This window comes from Onthophagus taurus, chromosome 6 (assembly GCF_036711975.1).
Source record: "Onthophagus taurus isolate NC chromosome 6, IU_Otau_3.0, whole genome shotgun sequence".
NCBI lineage: Eukaryota > Metazoa > Arthropoda > Insecta > Coleoptera > Scarabaeidae > Onthophagus > Onthophagus taurus.
Genome location: NC_091971.1, coordinates 19,014,093 through 19,030,663, shown reverse-complemented (window position 1 = coordinate 19,030,663; position 16,571 = coordinate 19,014,093). Strand labels below are relative to the sequence as shown.

Below are 16,571 nucleotides of genomic sequence, written 5' to 3'. Positions count from 1 at the left end.
TCGTCTGCATGTCCCAAAATTTGTCATAGAGTTGCCTGGTAGTGAAGTGCTGATCAATTGTTGATCTACTCGATCTGAAGTCCGCTTGGTATTCTCCTATGATGTTTTGGGTGTATTTCTAGTTTGTCTCTGATAATTATAGTGAGTACTTTATATGCTGTGTTAAGCAGCGTTATTCCCTTATAACTCTCACATTTGAGTTTATCATCCTTTCTATATACAGGGTGTTCATTTCAAAACTTTCCACCTCAATTTCTGTAAATCCGGAAGTTTAAAAAGAAAATCGCTGAAATAGGTAAAGAATAAAACCAAGGGGGACAACTTTTTATGCAAAAATTGACTCACTCATTTCAACCCCCCGCCGCCAGAAACCAACCCCGTAAAAATCTTAAATGGAAAGGGGTGTCAAGTGATACCTCATTTTAAAGGTCTTCTAAGGTACTACATGTTAGTATTTATTTTTTTTAAATTGATCGATTCGTTTTCGAAATTTTTGCGAAAATCTTTGTTTTGTATTTCCCGCTTTAATTAATATTAAAAACTTTAATCACCTTCTTAAAAGCAAGAATAAGTAATCTTTTATTATTAATTTATAAAATTAAATTACCATGTTCGTTTTTACAACGACCATTAACACAACGACTTTATTATTTCGGAGCAATCCGAAATCTTTGATATTTAGGTTATTTTGACAATGATATACCCACGTTGGCTAGCTTGCCTGGCGTCTGTCAGAGATATTTAGAAAAGACGATTTCTGTTTAATTTTTCTTTTCTTTTTGGTTTATTTGGTTATTACTTAAACAACTTTTAACTGCTTGAAACGTTCTATTGTATTTTCAGTTATTTAATTATGTACAAAAATTTTTTGCAGAGAAAATCAACTTAATAATTGTTCAAAGTGTTGTCCGTTATTAGCTAAACAATGGTATAACCGTTGTTCAAAAGTACGGCGCACATTTTTAAAAACTTCCCTTTGAATTCCACGGCAAGCTGCAGTAATTCTCTGACGAAGTTCTTCTAAATTTTGAGGTTGAGGGGTAAATACAACAGACTTTAAATGACCAAATAAAAAAAGTCTAATAGCGTCAAATCTGGTGATCTGGCTGGCCATTCTATAGGACCTCTTCGTCCTATCCATCTGTTTGAAAACGTATTATCTAACCACTGTCGTACTGGGAGAACATAGTGAGGAGGAGCTCCGTCTTGTTGATAATGTAATTCATTCTCATCAAGTAAGGCATTTTCTTCTCTATCCAAATGATTCTCGAGAGCTTCCGTAATTAGTGGATTGATAGTATTTTCTAACATATCCAAGTACACTTCGCCGTTTAAATTTCCATCGATAAACACTGGACCAATCACTTGGTCTCCCAAAATGCCGGCCCATACATTAACTTTTTCAGGATATTGTGTATGCCCTTCTACAGTCAGATGAGGGTTTTCATTACTCCAATATCTGCAGTTATGTTCGTTTACAAATCCATTTAAAGAAAAAGTGCATTCATCACTAAAGCAGATATTTTTGACAAAAACGTTGTTATTATTAATAATAGTGGTCACTTCTTCACAAAACTGTATTCTCCTGTCAAAATCGTCTTCAGTTAGCTCTTGATGTATTTTCAATTTATAAGGATGGAATTTGTGAAGTTTTACAACTTTATGAACAGAACCCAAGAATATACCAGTTGCACGAGATACCTGACGCAATGAAGTATTGGGGTTGATACCGAAATGACCCAACACTTCCAGTTGAGCGATTTCATTCAAAACTCTCGACTCATTATGTTTTATGTTGGCAACGGACCCAGTCTGAGTGAATTTCTTCATGAGATTCAGGACGTATGTATGAGATACGTTCTTATCTGGATGCCTTTCATTAAAAACTGGGGCAGTTCGTCGAGCACATTCATTTTGGGATCCATACATTAATACAATTTCAATCATTTCCTGCAAACTGTAAACCATTATTGCTGTTTTATTTAAATAACTTTGTTAAGTGGATAACACAAAGTTGTTTAAGTAATAACCAAATAAACTTATGTTTAGAATTGCACTTTTATTTTATTCTTTTCTCGCACTGTGAGCCTGCCTATAACTCGTTTATAGAAAGAGAAAAATTTCGTCTCTTTTTTTCCTTTTTTTGGCCATTCGAGTCAAGAGTAATTTTCATACAGGTTTAATGTAAAATACTTTCAATAAAATTTAGTTTAATTTATAATTTAATTTATAATTATACGTGTTTAGTTTTCTTAAATATTTCCGATTGCTCCGAAATAATAAAGGTTTAATGGTCGTTGTAAAAACGAACATGGTGATTTAATTTTATAAATTAATAATAAAAGATTACTTATTCTTGCTTTTAAGAAGGTGATTAAAGTTTTTAATATTAATTAAAGCGGGAAATACAAAACAAAGATTTTCGCAAAAATTTCGAAAACGAATCGATCAATTTAAAACAAATAAATACTAACATGTAGTACCTTAAAAAACCTTTAAAATGAGGTATCACTTGACACCCCTTTTCATTTAAGATTTTTAAGGGGTTGGTTTCTGGCGGCGGTGGGTTGAAGTGAGTGAGTCAATTTTTGCATAAAAAGTTGTCCCCCTTGGTTTTATTCTTTACCTATTTCAGTGATTTTCTTTTTAAACTTCCGGATTTACAGAAATTAAGGTGGAAAGTTTTGAAATGAACACCCTGTGTAGAGCATATGATGCTGTTGCGCCATTCGCCGGGGATCTCTTCTGTTTTCCATATCTGCACCATTAGTATACGTACATAGCTTGGTAATAAGTTGTTTTCCCCCATATTTTAATAGCTCCGCCGGTATATATGTAGTCTGCCACTGTTGGGTTCTCGGTTGGGCTTAGTTCATGTTGGACCTGCGATGCATTCCCGGTGAGGAGTTTTCGGAAGTATTGTTTCCATTGGTTCAAGATCTCCTGTTTCTTTGTTAGTAGGTTTCCATTTTCGGACTTACAGAAATTGCTTCTTTGTTTACATCCTTTTTGAAGAAGTTGATGTTTCTGTACGCCTCTCTAATATGGTTGTTTTTGAAGTCTGTCTCCGCTTCTTCCATTTTGACGTTCATGTACCTTCTTTTCTTCTGTTAGTATCCTTTTAGCTGCTCTTCTGGAGTTCTCGTATGTTGTTCTCTTCATTCTGGTTGATCTTTCTATGCATTCTTTTCTATCTTTGTTAGGTTGGTGAACAACTTATATAAAGTCTCTGTCTTACCATTCATTTCCACTTCGTCTTGGTTTGTGAGCTACTGCTGACTCTGCAGCTGATATTATAGCGGTTTTAAGTGCTTTCCAGGTATTTTCAGGTGTTTGCTTTTCAGCTTTTGTATCTGTCATGGTGTTCAAGCTGTGCTTTTAGTGTTTGTTGGTATTGCACTCTTATTTCTTCGTCTTTCCTTGTCATGTCCTCTTAGTTGATGAGGCTTCTATAATATATGCCAATCAGATAATGATCAGAATCGCAATCAGCTCCCCTGTATGTCCTTACATTCAATATGTGTAATGCTCCTCTTTTTTCTATTAGAACATGATCTATTTGGTTATGTGCATTGCCGGCAGGCGATGTCCATGTCCATTTATGAATGTTCTTTCTGGGGAATTGGGTTAATGCGACGATCATTCCTCTCGATGAAGCGAAGTCAATCTTAATGGTGATTGAATTAATTCTTTGCTTAAATAATTAATTCACTTTATATAAACAGATTTTTTTGTCTTCGCTTTTATCTATATTAAACACGCAAATATTATCTTTAATATAACATAATAGATTGATATCAAAAAAAAATTAATTAAATTCTCGTGTAACAACACGCACACAATCCCAAAAAAGAATTACTTGGAGTTATTGCGCAACCCAAAATTAAAAATTCCACTGATGATCATTAATTTAGTAATAGCTAACGTGAACAAAGCGATTATTAAAAAGAAACACGCGCATCCATTTACCTATATAATTTATACAGGGTCACGCACAATCAATTACTAACAAAATTAAAATATTTTCTGAATGGTTAATCGGCGTGTACACCCAAAAACAAAAAAATATTTCTTTTCGGCACCAAAAAAAATGCTTCCTCAATACGTAATGTCGACGTAGTAATTCGTCTAATACCGTTACTTCAACGACGTCTAATGTTTGCAATAAAAGACGCGTCTTTTAATAATATCCGCTCAACGTGATTAGATTTGATGATTTTATACCATCACTTTCGACGGTTAAATGTCCCCCCCCTTGGAGTAATGGGGATCTCGAGTAAACGTTATCCGATTTAACGATGTGTTAAGTCTATTTGGGAAGGTGATTTAAGGTTAAGATAAAGAAATATTAAAGTTTTAAAAAACTAGAACTTTTAGTGCGAATAAAAGAATGTATCTGAATGTGTAAAAAAGGAAAATAAAATCAACGAAACGTATTTCCTGTCTCCGGGGGAAGAGAAGTTTCTAAAGCTCCTGGTAACGCTTGAAGACACGTACAAAAACGTCGTGTGTTACGGTCTGATCGGTACACGGTAGATGTTAAATAAATCGGTTGTTTGTGCATATCGAAGAAGACCGTGAGGACATCTACCTTAGAGCAAACACTATTTATAGAAAAATGTTTTAAAATTGCTACTTCGCAATTTTACTTTCACGGTCCGTCGAATAAACAACCACAATACAAAAAGTTAATAATACATTACAATTTATAAAAGAGATAAAATGATATTAAAAGGTAAAATTATAAATTTAAGATCAGGAAGTTTAAATTCTTTAAGTTGTGTCAACTGAACCAGCATCCTGAATATAATGAGCCATCTTGCGAAAAAAATTAAATTGATGAAGTTACATAAAGCAATTTCAAAAGATATTGTAACATAATAAGATTCTTTTTATATTCAAAAGAAAAGGAAGTATATCTTATATAAAATCTTGTGTGATAAAGGATATAAATATAGAAAATAGAAAACGTCATTTGTAAAGCGTATTTCTTTAAAAAATATAACAAAGCAAAATAGGAATACTGAAAACATCAAAGTTGTGGAAAATGTATACCAGAAAATACAAACGAATCCCCTCGTTGCATTAACACAACTCCCTAATCCGATATTCACTAATCTAACACGTTTCGTAATTTGGGATTTAACAACTCTTATAATCCGGCACTCAACAAAATTCTGTTTTATAATACATGCATTGAATGGAAAACAAATCGGCAAAAATCTTTACTTTTTTCGAAGAATATTTACAAGAATAAGGAATTTAAATCAACTGACGGATGGCTCGATCTCTTTTTTTAAATAAATTCTAATGTCGAAAACCTCAAAGCGCTTATTGTTTTAGAATAAATCTAAAAATTAACTTTTTTTATAAAATTTCTGAACACCGCCGAAATCTAGTGACGTCGAAGAAATGAAATTTACAGATTCCTGTAAATTACGGGGCGGTATTTAAATTACGGGGTATTATTTTTCTGGTATTTAAAAACAAATAATTATGTTTATTACACCAACTGTTAATACGGAAATATTTAATGGATTGCATTGTTTTAGATTGGAGAAATATGTTTTTTTAATTTTTAGCTATAGTACTGTAATTCACAGGAAACTGTAAATTTAATTTCTTCGACGACACTAAAAAAAAAAGTTTATTTTTAGTTTTATTCTAAAACAACAATAAATAGATCTGTCGAAACCTATATTTTCTTTTATATTTGTTTTTATAAATATTCTTTTACATTTACTTTCCAGTGTATTGATTACATTTAACAATAAACTAACTCCAAACTGCTGGAGCACGTATAATATAGAATTTCTAAGGGATAGAACACCATGAAGAATCTCAATACTATAATAAGCAGTAATTGGGGATAATCTTTTGTCAGCGTTGCTCCCTCAGCTTTAGTTTCTTTGTACAATATCTATATGCAGTACTATTGTAAGTAAAGTGGAGATTTTGAGTAGACACGAGAAGGGTTAAACTTTTTAAATAAGAAAGGCTACAATGACTGACAAGAACACAAGAAAAAAATAAAGACGACACTTTGAATTTTGTATCCAAGCTACATTCTTTCAAATGACAGAACCATATGGATTAAAGAAGAAGCCTAGATCAGAAGATGATGGATCCTAACGAAGGAGAACAAGAACTGTAAACAACAAGCCGCTAGGCTCACTAGAGGATGTGTATTTGTGGTTTACTCAGAAGCGACAACGAAACAAGGATAAATTGGAAAGTTCTTCCTCGAAAATCCTTAATTTGTCGCCGAGAAAAAGCTGCTCCAGCTTTTAATGTACGTACGGAACAATATACAGCGATGATTTGTACAAATGCTAGTGGTGACAGAAAATTTCTACAATTTAGGATTCTTTTAGCTGAAGATAATGTAAGAAGTATTGTTGAGTTTTCCAAGAAACTAAATTTAAAAGACGAATCTTTCAACGTTACATGCTAGCCGATTCATGAGATTCACAACAAAGGAATTGTTAGTTTATGATTTTCATGATTCTGACGAATCTGTTGCTACGAAATGGTTGAATATGAACAAAAATGATCTAGGCTTGATCTAGGCTATGAAATTCTCGTTGACAACGATATTGTTATCTAAGCTGAAGAGACTTGAGATAAAAGCAGTGAAAGTGAAGATCTTACAGACGACAACCATCATAACAGCTCTCGTTCGTATGCAGAAGCAATCACGGCGCGTTGGAGACAGTCTATCTTTTGTTATTAAAGCGAATGAAGAATTTAGCAGGCAGAAAAAAAGTTTTGACGATTACAAAACTCAAAACCAGTGTAATTTTCAGAGTTATTTTCGAAAATCCAAACTATGACACCTATGATGCCCGATTTTTGACGGTCATTATGATTTGATATTTGTAGGTATACTTGGGTGAAGTGATGTTTCAATGATCATCTTTTAGTTAGAAACTTGCACTTTTTGTAGTCTTAGTTCTTAATTAAAATCGTATAAGTCTTGTATTTATATCCTTTTTTGCATGACTCTAATATTCCTATCGCTACAATTTTTGACCATTCGTTATAAATCCTCCTTACATTTTCTGTCAGATTACGCAATGGTCTCTATGGTCTCAACCAATTTGTTCTAACACTATAGTCTCGACATATGGAATTTAGTTGTTGATAAATGACTTCGGAAGAATTTCCTGAGCACAATCTAACTGATAAAAATAATTCGTAAGCAGATTCTTAAGTAACATGAAAACTTGTTGGCGTTATGCTTTTTATCTATTCCATGGGCTATTAATAAAATAAATGATTTTGCCAATTTATGTATGATTTTGATAAATTTATTAATATCAACGAAAATTCACTATACAGGGTGATTCCCATAAGAACCGACATAGAGCAAGTAGAGGAGAATGAATTAAAATGATTTAATGATTTGATAGGCCTTCAAAGTTGGATCTTAAATTTTTAAAACATTCAATATGTCAGTATTGCATTAAGCTAGAAAAACCAAATTTAGTATACGTCATGAGTGTACCAAATTGGTAACAAGTTGAGACCAATTTCGAGAGGCATTTCAAAAGGTTGGTTACTGATCCCCCAAATTTTAACAGATTTTTTTAACCTTTTGGCAAATTTAATACATTACTACATCATTTCATATGGAATCTGATTTTAAAACTTTAACACCCAACTTTGAAGGTCCATAACTTCTCAAGGGTACAATTTAGTATAGAGGTAAGTTTTAACGCAAATTATCATCTTAATTCATTTGACAATCTTATCAACTACAGGGTGTTCCGTTTAGAATTTTCGACCTTTTTGAATTGAATATTACTATGGCTTATCATAACCATTAATAGTGTTAATTGGTCTATAAGTTGGTCTACGTTGCGTAGAGGCATCTTCGTCCGAAACATTTTTGCTTTTTGGAGGAAAAATGATAATTGTAATTAAAAAAAAGAAATTACAAAATACAGCTGAATTTTCGGGATAAAGTAACACTTCCTATTACGTAATTTTGCCGCCATATTACGTTAATTTATTCTAAATTTATACTGCCAGTTTCAATCAAAAAACTAGATATGTGAACAATAAAGTACCAGTTCCGGTTTGATTGAAATTTTATATTTAAATATAAAATTAGTAGAACACATTAATCGTGTATTGTTATTTATCCAACTTTTTATTACGAGGGTATCCCAAAAGCAATATAAAGTATATTTCTGTATGTGCACTTACATCACCAAATCATTAGCTTTCTTCGTTTTGAAGTTTTAAGTCTTGATAATCTTTTCTAAAAGTTTTTGTTATGATTATAGCGATGTTATTAATTATTGAGTTTGTTTTTATATGGTGAGTCACATTAAGTAATCTTCGTTCATAAATTTGATATGGGAGTTTTTGGCTGTCAAATAATGTAATTTATGAATTAATACATAATTAAACACTGTGGTGTTGAAAATCAGATCAAACCAGTTCATGACTCATCTGTGTATACTAAGATTAATCTTTCTTTCTATTTTAACATGCGTTTTTATATCAACTTAGTATATTATCCCTGGCAAGTATGAAGTAATAATTTTCTTCTTGAAATTGTATTTTGGGAGCGGCACGAATAGTCAAATTAGAGGTTCCCAAAATGTATTAAAGTATCTTATATTTTCATAGCTAAAAAACATTACTCCAAACACTCTGCTTAAGTTACTCTATATTGGAACATCCACTTACTTTCGGTAACACTGACTTTAAACGGTCTGCAGCTACAAAACTTTATAATTGTATATGTAATTTAGGTTTTCTACCTTGACTACATTCGGTTTCTTCCTTATTTTGTCATATCAATCCTTCATGCTAATCCTACCTCTGTCAGTAATTCCCCAGCCAGATGTTCACCTCTTTTCTTCAATTTTTCATTAAGTTCAGTTATTTCTATTGCCAACGGATTATCATTTGGACCATTTTGTTTAAATTTAAATATCTATATAACGCTGTCTTTATTGTCACATCGTGTTAGCATTGCACCTAATTTAGTTTCGAATTACATTCACCTCCATCTTCGGTGGTAGTACTTGTAGTCAAGCAAGAAATGTTCATTCTGTCAATATACTCCCTCATTTATCCATTGGTGCGAGAAGAATCTAACACCATCTTGATATGCTGTATCTCATTCAAAAAATACTTGTAGATCAGTCCAGGTTACCTATCGTTAGATATGTTGTAGTACAGATAACTGCAACGCAGCAATACTATGGCCATAACTGCTTCTTTCATCCCAGAGTAATGTTTTTCAATTTCTTGCATATATACTTATAAGTATTTAGTTATTTAAAGGCATTTAAGTAGTAATAGAAGCACATAATTCTGTATACTGAACACATAGATTTTGATTCAAAATGTGAGAGATTTCCATAATTTTTGTTACTTTTTGTACTTTACTAGACAAATGGTTATATTTTTAGCTAATCGTTTAATCAAAAAAATTATAAAACGCAATTCAACAAAACCGAGTTTATTTTTAATTTAGAGAGACAAAGTATGTAAAAATTTGATTGAGAAGATCAAAATTAAATGTGTTATATCTCAAAAAATTAGTGAGATATCTTAATGAGATAACAAACACTTTAAAGCAAATTTAATCAAGATTCATCACCCAAAAAATAATTTCCTAATTTTTACAACCCGGATTATTGGGATTTTTTTAATCCAACTCTGCATTTTTGTTACAACAAGGAATTTATAAAAATTCAAATTGATGTATCTCAAGAACTAATTGAGATATCGCGATGAATCCAAAAGGGGTTAAAAGCAAATTTAATCCAGTTTTAATGTGAGAAAGCTCAATTTTTAATTTCCATTGATTCGGTTGTTATGATTTTTTTAATTACACCCTGTATGTTAAGGCTTGAAAAAATTTGATTGAGAAGGTCAAAATTAAATGTGTTGTATCTCAAAAAGTGAATGAGATATCTTAATGAGATAACAAACATTTTAAAGTAAAATTAATCAAAATTCATCACACAAAAAATGATTTCTTAATTTTTATAACCCGGATTGTTGTGATTCTTTTAATCCAACTCTGCATTTTTATTGTAACAGAAAATTTATAAAAATTGAAATTTATCTATCTCAAGAACCAATTGAGATATCACGATGAAACTGAAAGGAGTTAAAAGCAATTTTAAAGCTCAATTTTTAATTTTGATTAATTCGATTGTTATGATTTTTTTAATCACACCCTGTATGTTAAGAGTTGAAAAAATTTCCTTGACAGGATTAAAATTAACCGTGTTGTATCTCAAAAACTGAGTGAGATATCTGAATGAGATAACAAACATTTTAAACCAAATTTCATCAAGATTCATTACCCAAAAAATAATTTCTTAATTTCTATAACCCGGATTGTTGTGATATTTTTAATCCAACTCTGCATTTTTGTTACAATGAAGAATTTATAAAAATTGAAATTTATGTATCTCAAGAAGTAATTGAGATATCGTGATGAAACTGAAAGGGGTTAAAAGCAAATTTGATCTAGTTTTAATGTGAGACAGCTCAATTTTTAATTTCAATTAATTCGGTTGTTATGATTTTTTTAATTACTCCCTGTATGTTGAGAGTTGAAAAAATGTGATTGACAGAATCAAAATTAAATGTGTAGTATCTCAAAAACTAAGTGAGATATCTTAATGAGATAACCAACATTTTAAAGCAAATTTAATCAAGATTCATCACACAAAAAATGATTTCTTAATTTTTATAACCCGGATTGTTGTGATATTTTTAAGCCAACTCTGCATTTTTGTTACAATGAAGAATTTATAAAAATTGAAATTTATGTATCTCAAGAACTAATTGAGATATCGTGATGAAACTGAAAGAGGTTAAAAGGAAATTTGATATAGTTTTAATGTGAGATAGCTCAATTTCTAATTTCGATTAATTCGGTTGCTATGATTTTTTTAATTACTCCCTGTATGTTGAGAGTTGAAAAAATGTGATTGACCGAATCAAAATTAAATGTGTAGTATCTCAGAAACTAAGTGAGATATCTGAATGAGATAACCAACATTTTAAACCGAATTTAATCAAGATTCATCAACCAAAACATAATTTCTTAATTTTTAAAACCCGGATTGTTGTAATATTTTTAATTTAACTCTGCATTTTTGTTACAATGAAGAATTTATAAAAATTGAAATTTATGTATCTCCAGAACTAATTGAGATATCGTGATGAAACTGAAAGGGGTTAAAAGCAAATTTGATCTAGTTTTAATGTGAGATAGCTCAATTTTTAATTTCGATTAATTCGGTTGCTATGATTTTTTTAATTACTCCCTGTATGTTGAGAGTTGAAAAAATGTGATTGACCGAATCAAAATTAAATGTGTAGTATCTCAGAAACTAAGTGAGATATCTGAATGAGATAACAAACATATTAAACCAAATTTAATCAAGATTCATTACCAAAAAAATAATTTCTTAATTTCTATAACCCGGATTGTTGTGATATTTTTAATCCAACTCTGCATTTTTGTTACAATGAAGAATTTATAAAAATTGAAATTTATGTATCTCCAGAACTAATTGAGATATCGTGATGAAACTGAAAGGGGTTAAAAGCAAATTTGATCTAGTTTTAATGTGAGATAGCTCAATTTTTAATTTCGATTAATTCGGTTGCTATGATTTTTTTAATTACTCCCTGTATGTTGAGAGTTGAAAAAATGTGATTGACCGAATCAAAATTAAATGTGTAGTATCTCAGAAACTAAGTGAGATATCTTAATGAGATAACCAACATTTTAAAGCAAATTTAATCAAGATTCATCAACCAAAACATAATTTCTTAATTTTTAAAACCCGGATTGTTGTGATATTTTTAATCTAACTCTGCATTTTTGTCACAATGAAGAATTTATAAAAATTGAAATTTATGTATCTCCAGAACTAATTGAGATATCGTGACGAAACTGAAAGGGGTTAAAAGCAAATTTGATCTAGTTTTAATGTGAGACAGCTCAATTTTTAATTTCAATTAATCCGGTTGTTATGATTTTTTTAATTACTCCCTGTATGTTGAGAGTTGAAAAAATGTGATTGACAGAATCAAAATTAAATGTGTAGTATCTCAGAAACTAAGTGAGATATTTTAATGAGATAACCAACATTTTAAAGCAAATTTGATCAAGATGCAGCACCCAAAACATAATTTCTTAATTTTTATAACCCAGATTGTTGTGATTTTTTTAATTCAACTCTGTCTGACTTTTTGTTGTAACGGAGAATTTATAAAAATTAAAATTGGTTCACTATGCTTTACAGTGAGTCAATAAATTTTGCACTTGTTGAATCCAAAACCTTAAAAACTATTTAGTTATTTAATGCATTTAAGTAGTAATAGAAGCACATAATTCTATATACTGAAGACATAGATTTTGATTCAAAATGTGAGAGATTACCAACAAATGGTTATATTTTTAGCTAATTGTTTAATTAAAAAAATTATAAAACGCAATTCAACATAACAGAGTGTATTTTTAAGTTAGAGAGACAAAGTATGTAAAAATTCATAGAATCAACCGCATAAAAAATTAATATGTACAAAATTTATACAAGAATTTTATTTTCTGCCTCATCAAATAATTAAATTCGCATCATATAGCAATTTCCAAGATGTTAACAGAGATTCAGTAAAAATGTTTTCCCAGAAAACAGAAAAAAACTGTAAGTCTTCCAGATGTTGTTGTTTCTTCGACAAATAAGAGGCATCTGTTCGAGATCTTTCGAATCTCAAACGAACGTTTACAACAAAAAATTAATCAACATAAAAAATTACTAAAACGGAAAATAATTTAATTTGATTTGAAAGCTGATATTGAAACTATAAGAAACGAGACACCGAAGCCGCAAATCACGTAACTCTCCGGTCTCTTTGTGGAGGTGTTTTTCGAAGAATTTGATCCGAACGGCGACCTTTTCGAATAATATACATAAGATAATATCGTTTTTATGACGCTTCCTGTGTTAACATGAATCGGGATCGGCTATTAAACGGAGAGAAGAACCGCAGCGATGCACGTGGTACATAAAGAATTCATGTGACGAACGAAAATCTAAAACGGTATCTAATAACTGGATACGATGATATCGGATAAGGGATGTGCATCCTGTTTAGAACACCAAAACAAAAAAAAAATAAAACTAAACAGTTAAATGTATCGTTACCAAACGTACGCTATCTGAATAAAATATCACTTCCATACGGAAATCAAAAATTTATTCTTATTTACAATGTATTGACATTTAAAACGTCAATTTGACGTTTAATTCTTTGAAATAAAAACCTTATTTATTAACCTTTGTGACTATCCTTTCACATTATTGCACTTCATATATAATTGAATTTAACGGTCGTCTTTCCGGTACTTGATCGAATTACGAGCTAATTGCTCTCCCTTTTATATTTTTTTTTTGGGTGAGGTTCCTATTAGAACTAATGGATCTATTACAACGTGTGACAATTCACTATACAGGGTGAAATGACTCCTTAAATGTTATGACACTAATTTTCTTTTATTTCTTTTTAGGATGACTACACATTCCCTAACATTAATATTTCTGATTTCGGCGGTTTTAATCGAAGCAAGATGTCCAACGAATTGCTCCTGTTATTTGGACTTGCGAGGAAGAAAATCTGTCGAATGTAAAGAGGGTGGAATGAGTGGGCCATTATCATTAACCGAAATGGAAACCTCAGTTCAAGTCTTAAGAATCACCGCTCCCGATGACAATTTAAACGCACTAACGATGAGTCCCAATATTAGAACTTTTACCAATTTGGAAGAGATCCATATTACGAAATCGAACGTTCCCATTCTCGGCCAACATTTCTTTTACGGATTGAAACGATTGCTTATTTTGGATCTATCCCAAAATAATATTACGCAACCTTTAGATCACAATTTTAATGGATTGAATTTTTTGCAAGAACTTTATTTGGACGATAATCGAATTTATTCGTTGCCCAGTGGAACTTTTCGATATTTAAAGGAGTTGAGGATTTTATCGATTCAAAGGAATAAAATGCAAGAAATGCCACCAAGCGTTTTTCAACAATTAGATAAATTACAAGAGTTAAAAATTAGTGGAAATCTATTTGGGGTTTTAAGTCCGGAAGTTTTTAAGGATATAAAGGTAACTATTATTAAATATGTTGTTATAATAAAAAAATAAACCTGTTATTATTAAAGAATTAATATACAGTGAAACCTTGATATAATGGACTTCAGATATAACGAACAAAATGTATGTATCTCAAGAACTAATTGAGATATCGTGATGAAACTAAAAGGGGTTAAAAGCAAATTTTGTCTAGTTTTAATGTAAGCAAGCTCAATTTTTAATTTCCGTTAATTCAGTTGTCATGATATTTTTAATTATTCCCCGTATGTTAAGATTTGAAAAAATTTGATTGAAAAGATCAAAATTAAATGTGTTGTATCTTAAAAAATAAGTGAGATATCTTAATGAGATAACAAACATATTAAACTAAATTTGATCAAGATTTATCACCCAAAAAATAATTTTTTAATTTTTATAACCCGGATTGTTGTGATTTTTTTAATCCAACTCTGCATTTTTGTTGTAACGGTGAATTTATAAAAATTGAAATTAATCTATCTCAAAAACTAATTGAGATATCGTGATGAAACCAAAACGGGATAAAAGCAAATTTAGTCTAGTTTTAATGTAAGAAAGCACAATTTTTAATTTCCATGAATTCGGTTGTTATGATTTTTTTAATTACACCCTGTGTGTTAAGACTTGAATAAAATTGATTGAAAAGATCAAAATAAAATGTGTTGTATCTCAAAAAATAAATGAGATATCTTAATGAGATAACAAACATTTTAAAGCAAATTTAATCAAGATTTATCACCCATAAAATAATTTCTTAATTTTTATAACCCAAATTGTCGTGATTTTTTTAGCCCAACTCTGCATTTCTGTTGTAACGGAAAATTTATAAAAATTGAAGTTATGTATCTCAAGAACTAATTGAGATATCGTGATGGAACCAAAAGGGGTTAAAAGCAAATTTAATCTAGTTTTGATGTGAGAAAGCTCAATTTTCAATTTCAATTAATTCGGTTGTTATGATTTTTTTAATTACACCCTGTATGCTAAGAATTGAAAAGATTTTATTGAAAATATCAAAATTAAATATGTTGTATCTCAAAAAATATGTGAGATATCTTAATGAGATAACAAACATTTTAAATCAAATTTAATCAAGGTTCATCACCCAATAAACAATTTCTTAATTTTTATAACCCGGATTATTTTTTTTAATAACTCTGCATTTTTGTTGCAACGCAGAGTTTATAAAAATTGAAATTTGTCTATCTCAAGAACCAATTGAGATATCGTGATGAAACCAAAAGGGGTTAAAGGCAAATTTAGTCTAGTTTCAATGTACGAAAGCTCAATTTTTAATTATCATGAATTCGGTTGTTATGATTTTTTTAGTTACACCCTGTATGTTACGAGTTGAAAAAATTTTATTAAAAAGATCAAAATTAAATGTGTTGCATCTCAAAAAATAAGTGAGATATCTTAATGAGATAACAAACATTCTAAACCCAATTTGATGAAGATTTATCACCCAAAAAATAATTTTTTAATTTTTATAACACGGATTGTTGTGATTTTTTTAATCCAACTCTGCATTTTTGTTGTAACGGAGAATTTATAAAAATTGAAATTAATCTATCTCAAGAACTAATTGAGATATCGTGATGAAACCAAAAGGGGTTAAAAGCAAATTTAGTCTAGTTTTAATGTAAGAAAGCTCAATTTTTAATTTTCATGAATTCGGTTGTTATGATTTTTTTAATTACACCCTGTGTGTTAAGACTTGAATAAAATTGATTGAAAAGATCAAAATAAAATGTGTTGTATCTCAAAAAATAAATGAGATATCTTAATGAGATAACAAACATTTTAAAGCAAATTTAATCAAGATTTATCACCTAGAAAATTATATCTTAATTTTTATAACCCGGATTATTGTGATTTTTTTAATCCAACTCTGCATTTTTATTGTAACGGAGAATTTATAAAAATTGAAATTAATCTATCTCAAGAACTAATTGAGATATCGTGATGAAACCAATAGGGGCTAAAAGCAAATTTAGTCTAGTTTTAATGTACGAAAGCTCAATTTTTAATTTTCATGAATTCGGTTGTTATGATTTTTTTAATTACACCTTGTGTGTTAAGAGTTGAAAAAATTTGATCGAGAAGATCAAAATTAAATGTGGTGTATCTCAAAAAATAAGTGAGATATCTTAATGAGATAACAAACATTTTAAATCAAATTTAATCAAGATTCATCACCCAAAAAACAATTTCTTAATTTTTATAACCCGGATTGTTATTTTTTTTTAATAACTCTGCATTTTTGTTGCAACGCAGAGTTTATAAAAATTGAAATTTGTCTATCTCAAGAACCAATTGAGATATCGCGATGAAACCACAAGGGGTTAAAAGCAAATTTGACCTAGTTTTAATGTGAGAAAGCTCAATTTTTAATTT

General features: G+C 30.2%; 2 protein-coding genes across 2 annotated transcripts in view; one reads left to right on the top strand and one right to left on the bottom strand.

Annotated features, from left to right (window-relative positions):
• LOC111418939 (mitochondrial ribosomal protein S14) overlaps positions 1-16,571 on the bottom strand; it is a 36,362-nt gene that overhangs the window by 8,234 nt on the left and 11,557 nt on the right. The gene's annotated exons all lie outside the window — the stretch shown is intronic.
• LOC111418942 (chondroadherin-like) overlaps positions 1-16,571 on the top strand; it is a 34,185-nt gene that overhangs the window by 14,086 nt on the left and 3,528 nt on the right. Inside the window, exon 2 of the mRNA XM_071197028.1 lies at positions 13,562-14,168. Coding sequence (XP_071053129.1) covers positions 13,562-14,168 — 607 coding nt within the window. The remainder of the gene's footprint in view (positions 1-13,561; positions 14,169-16,571) is intronic.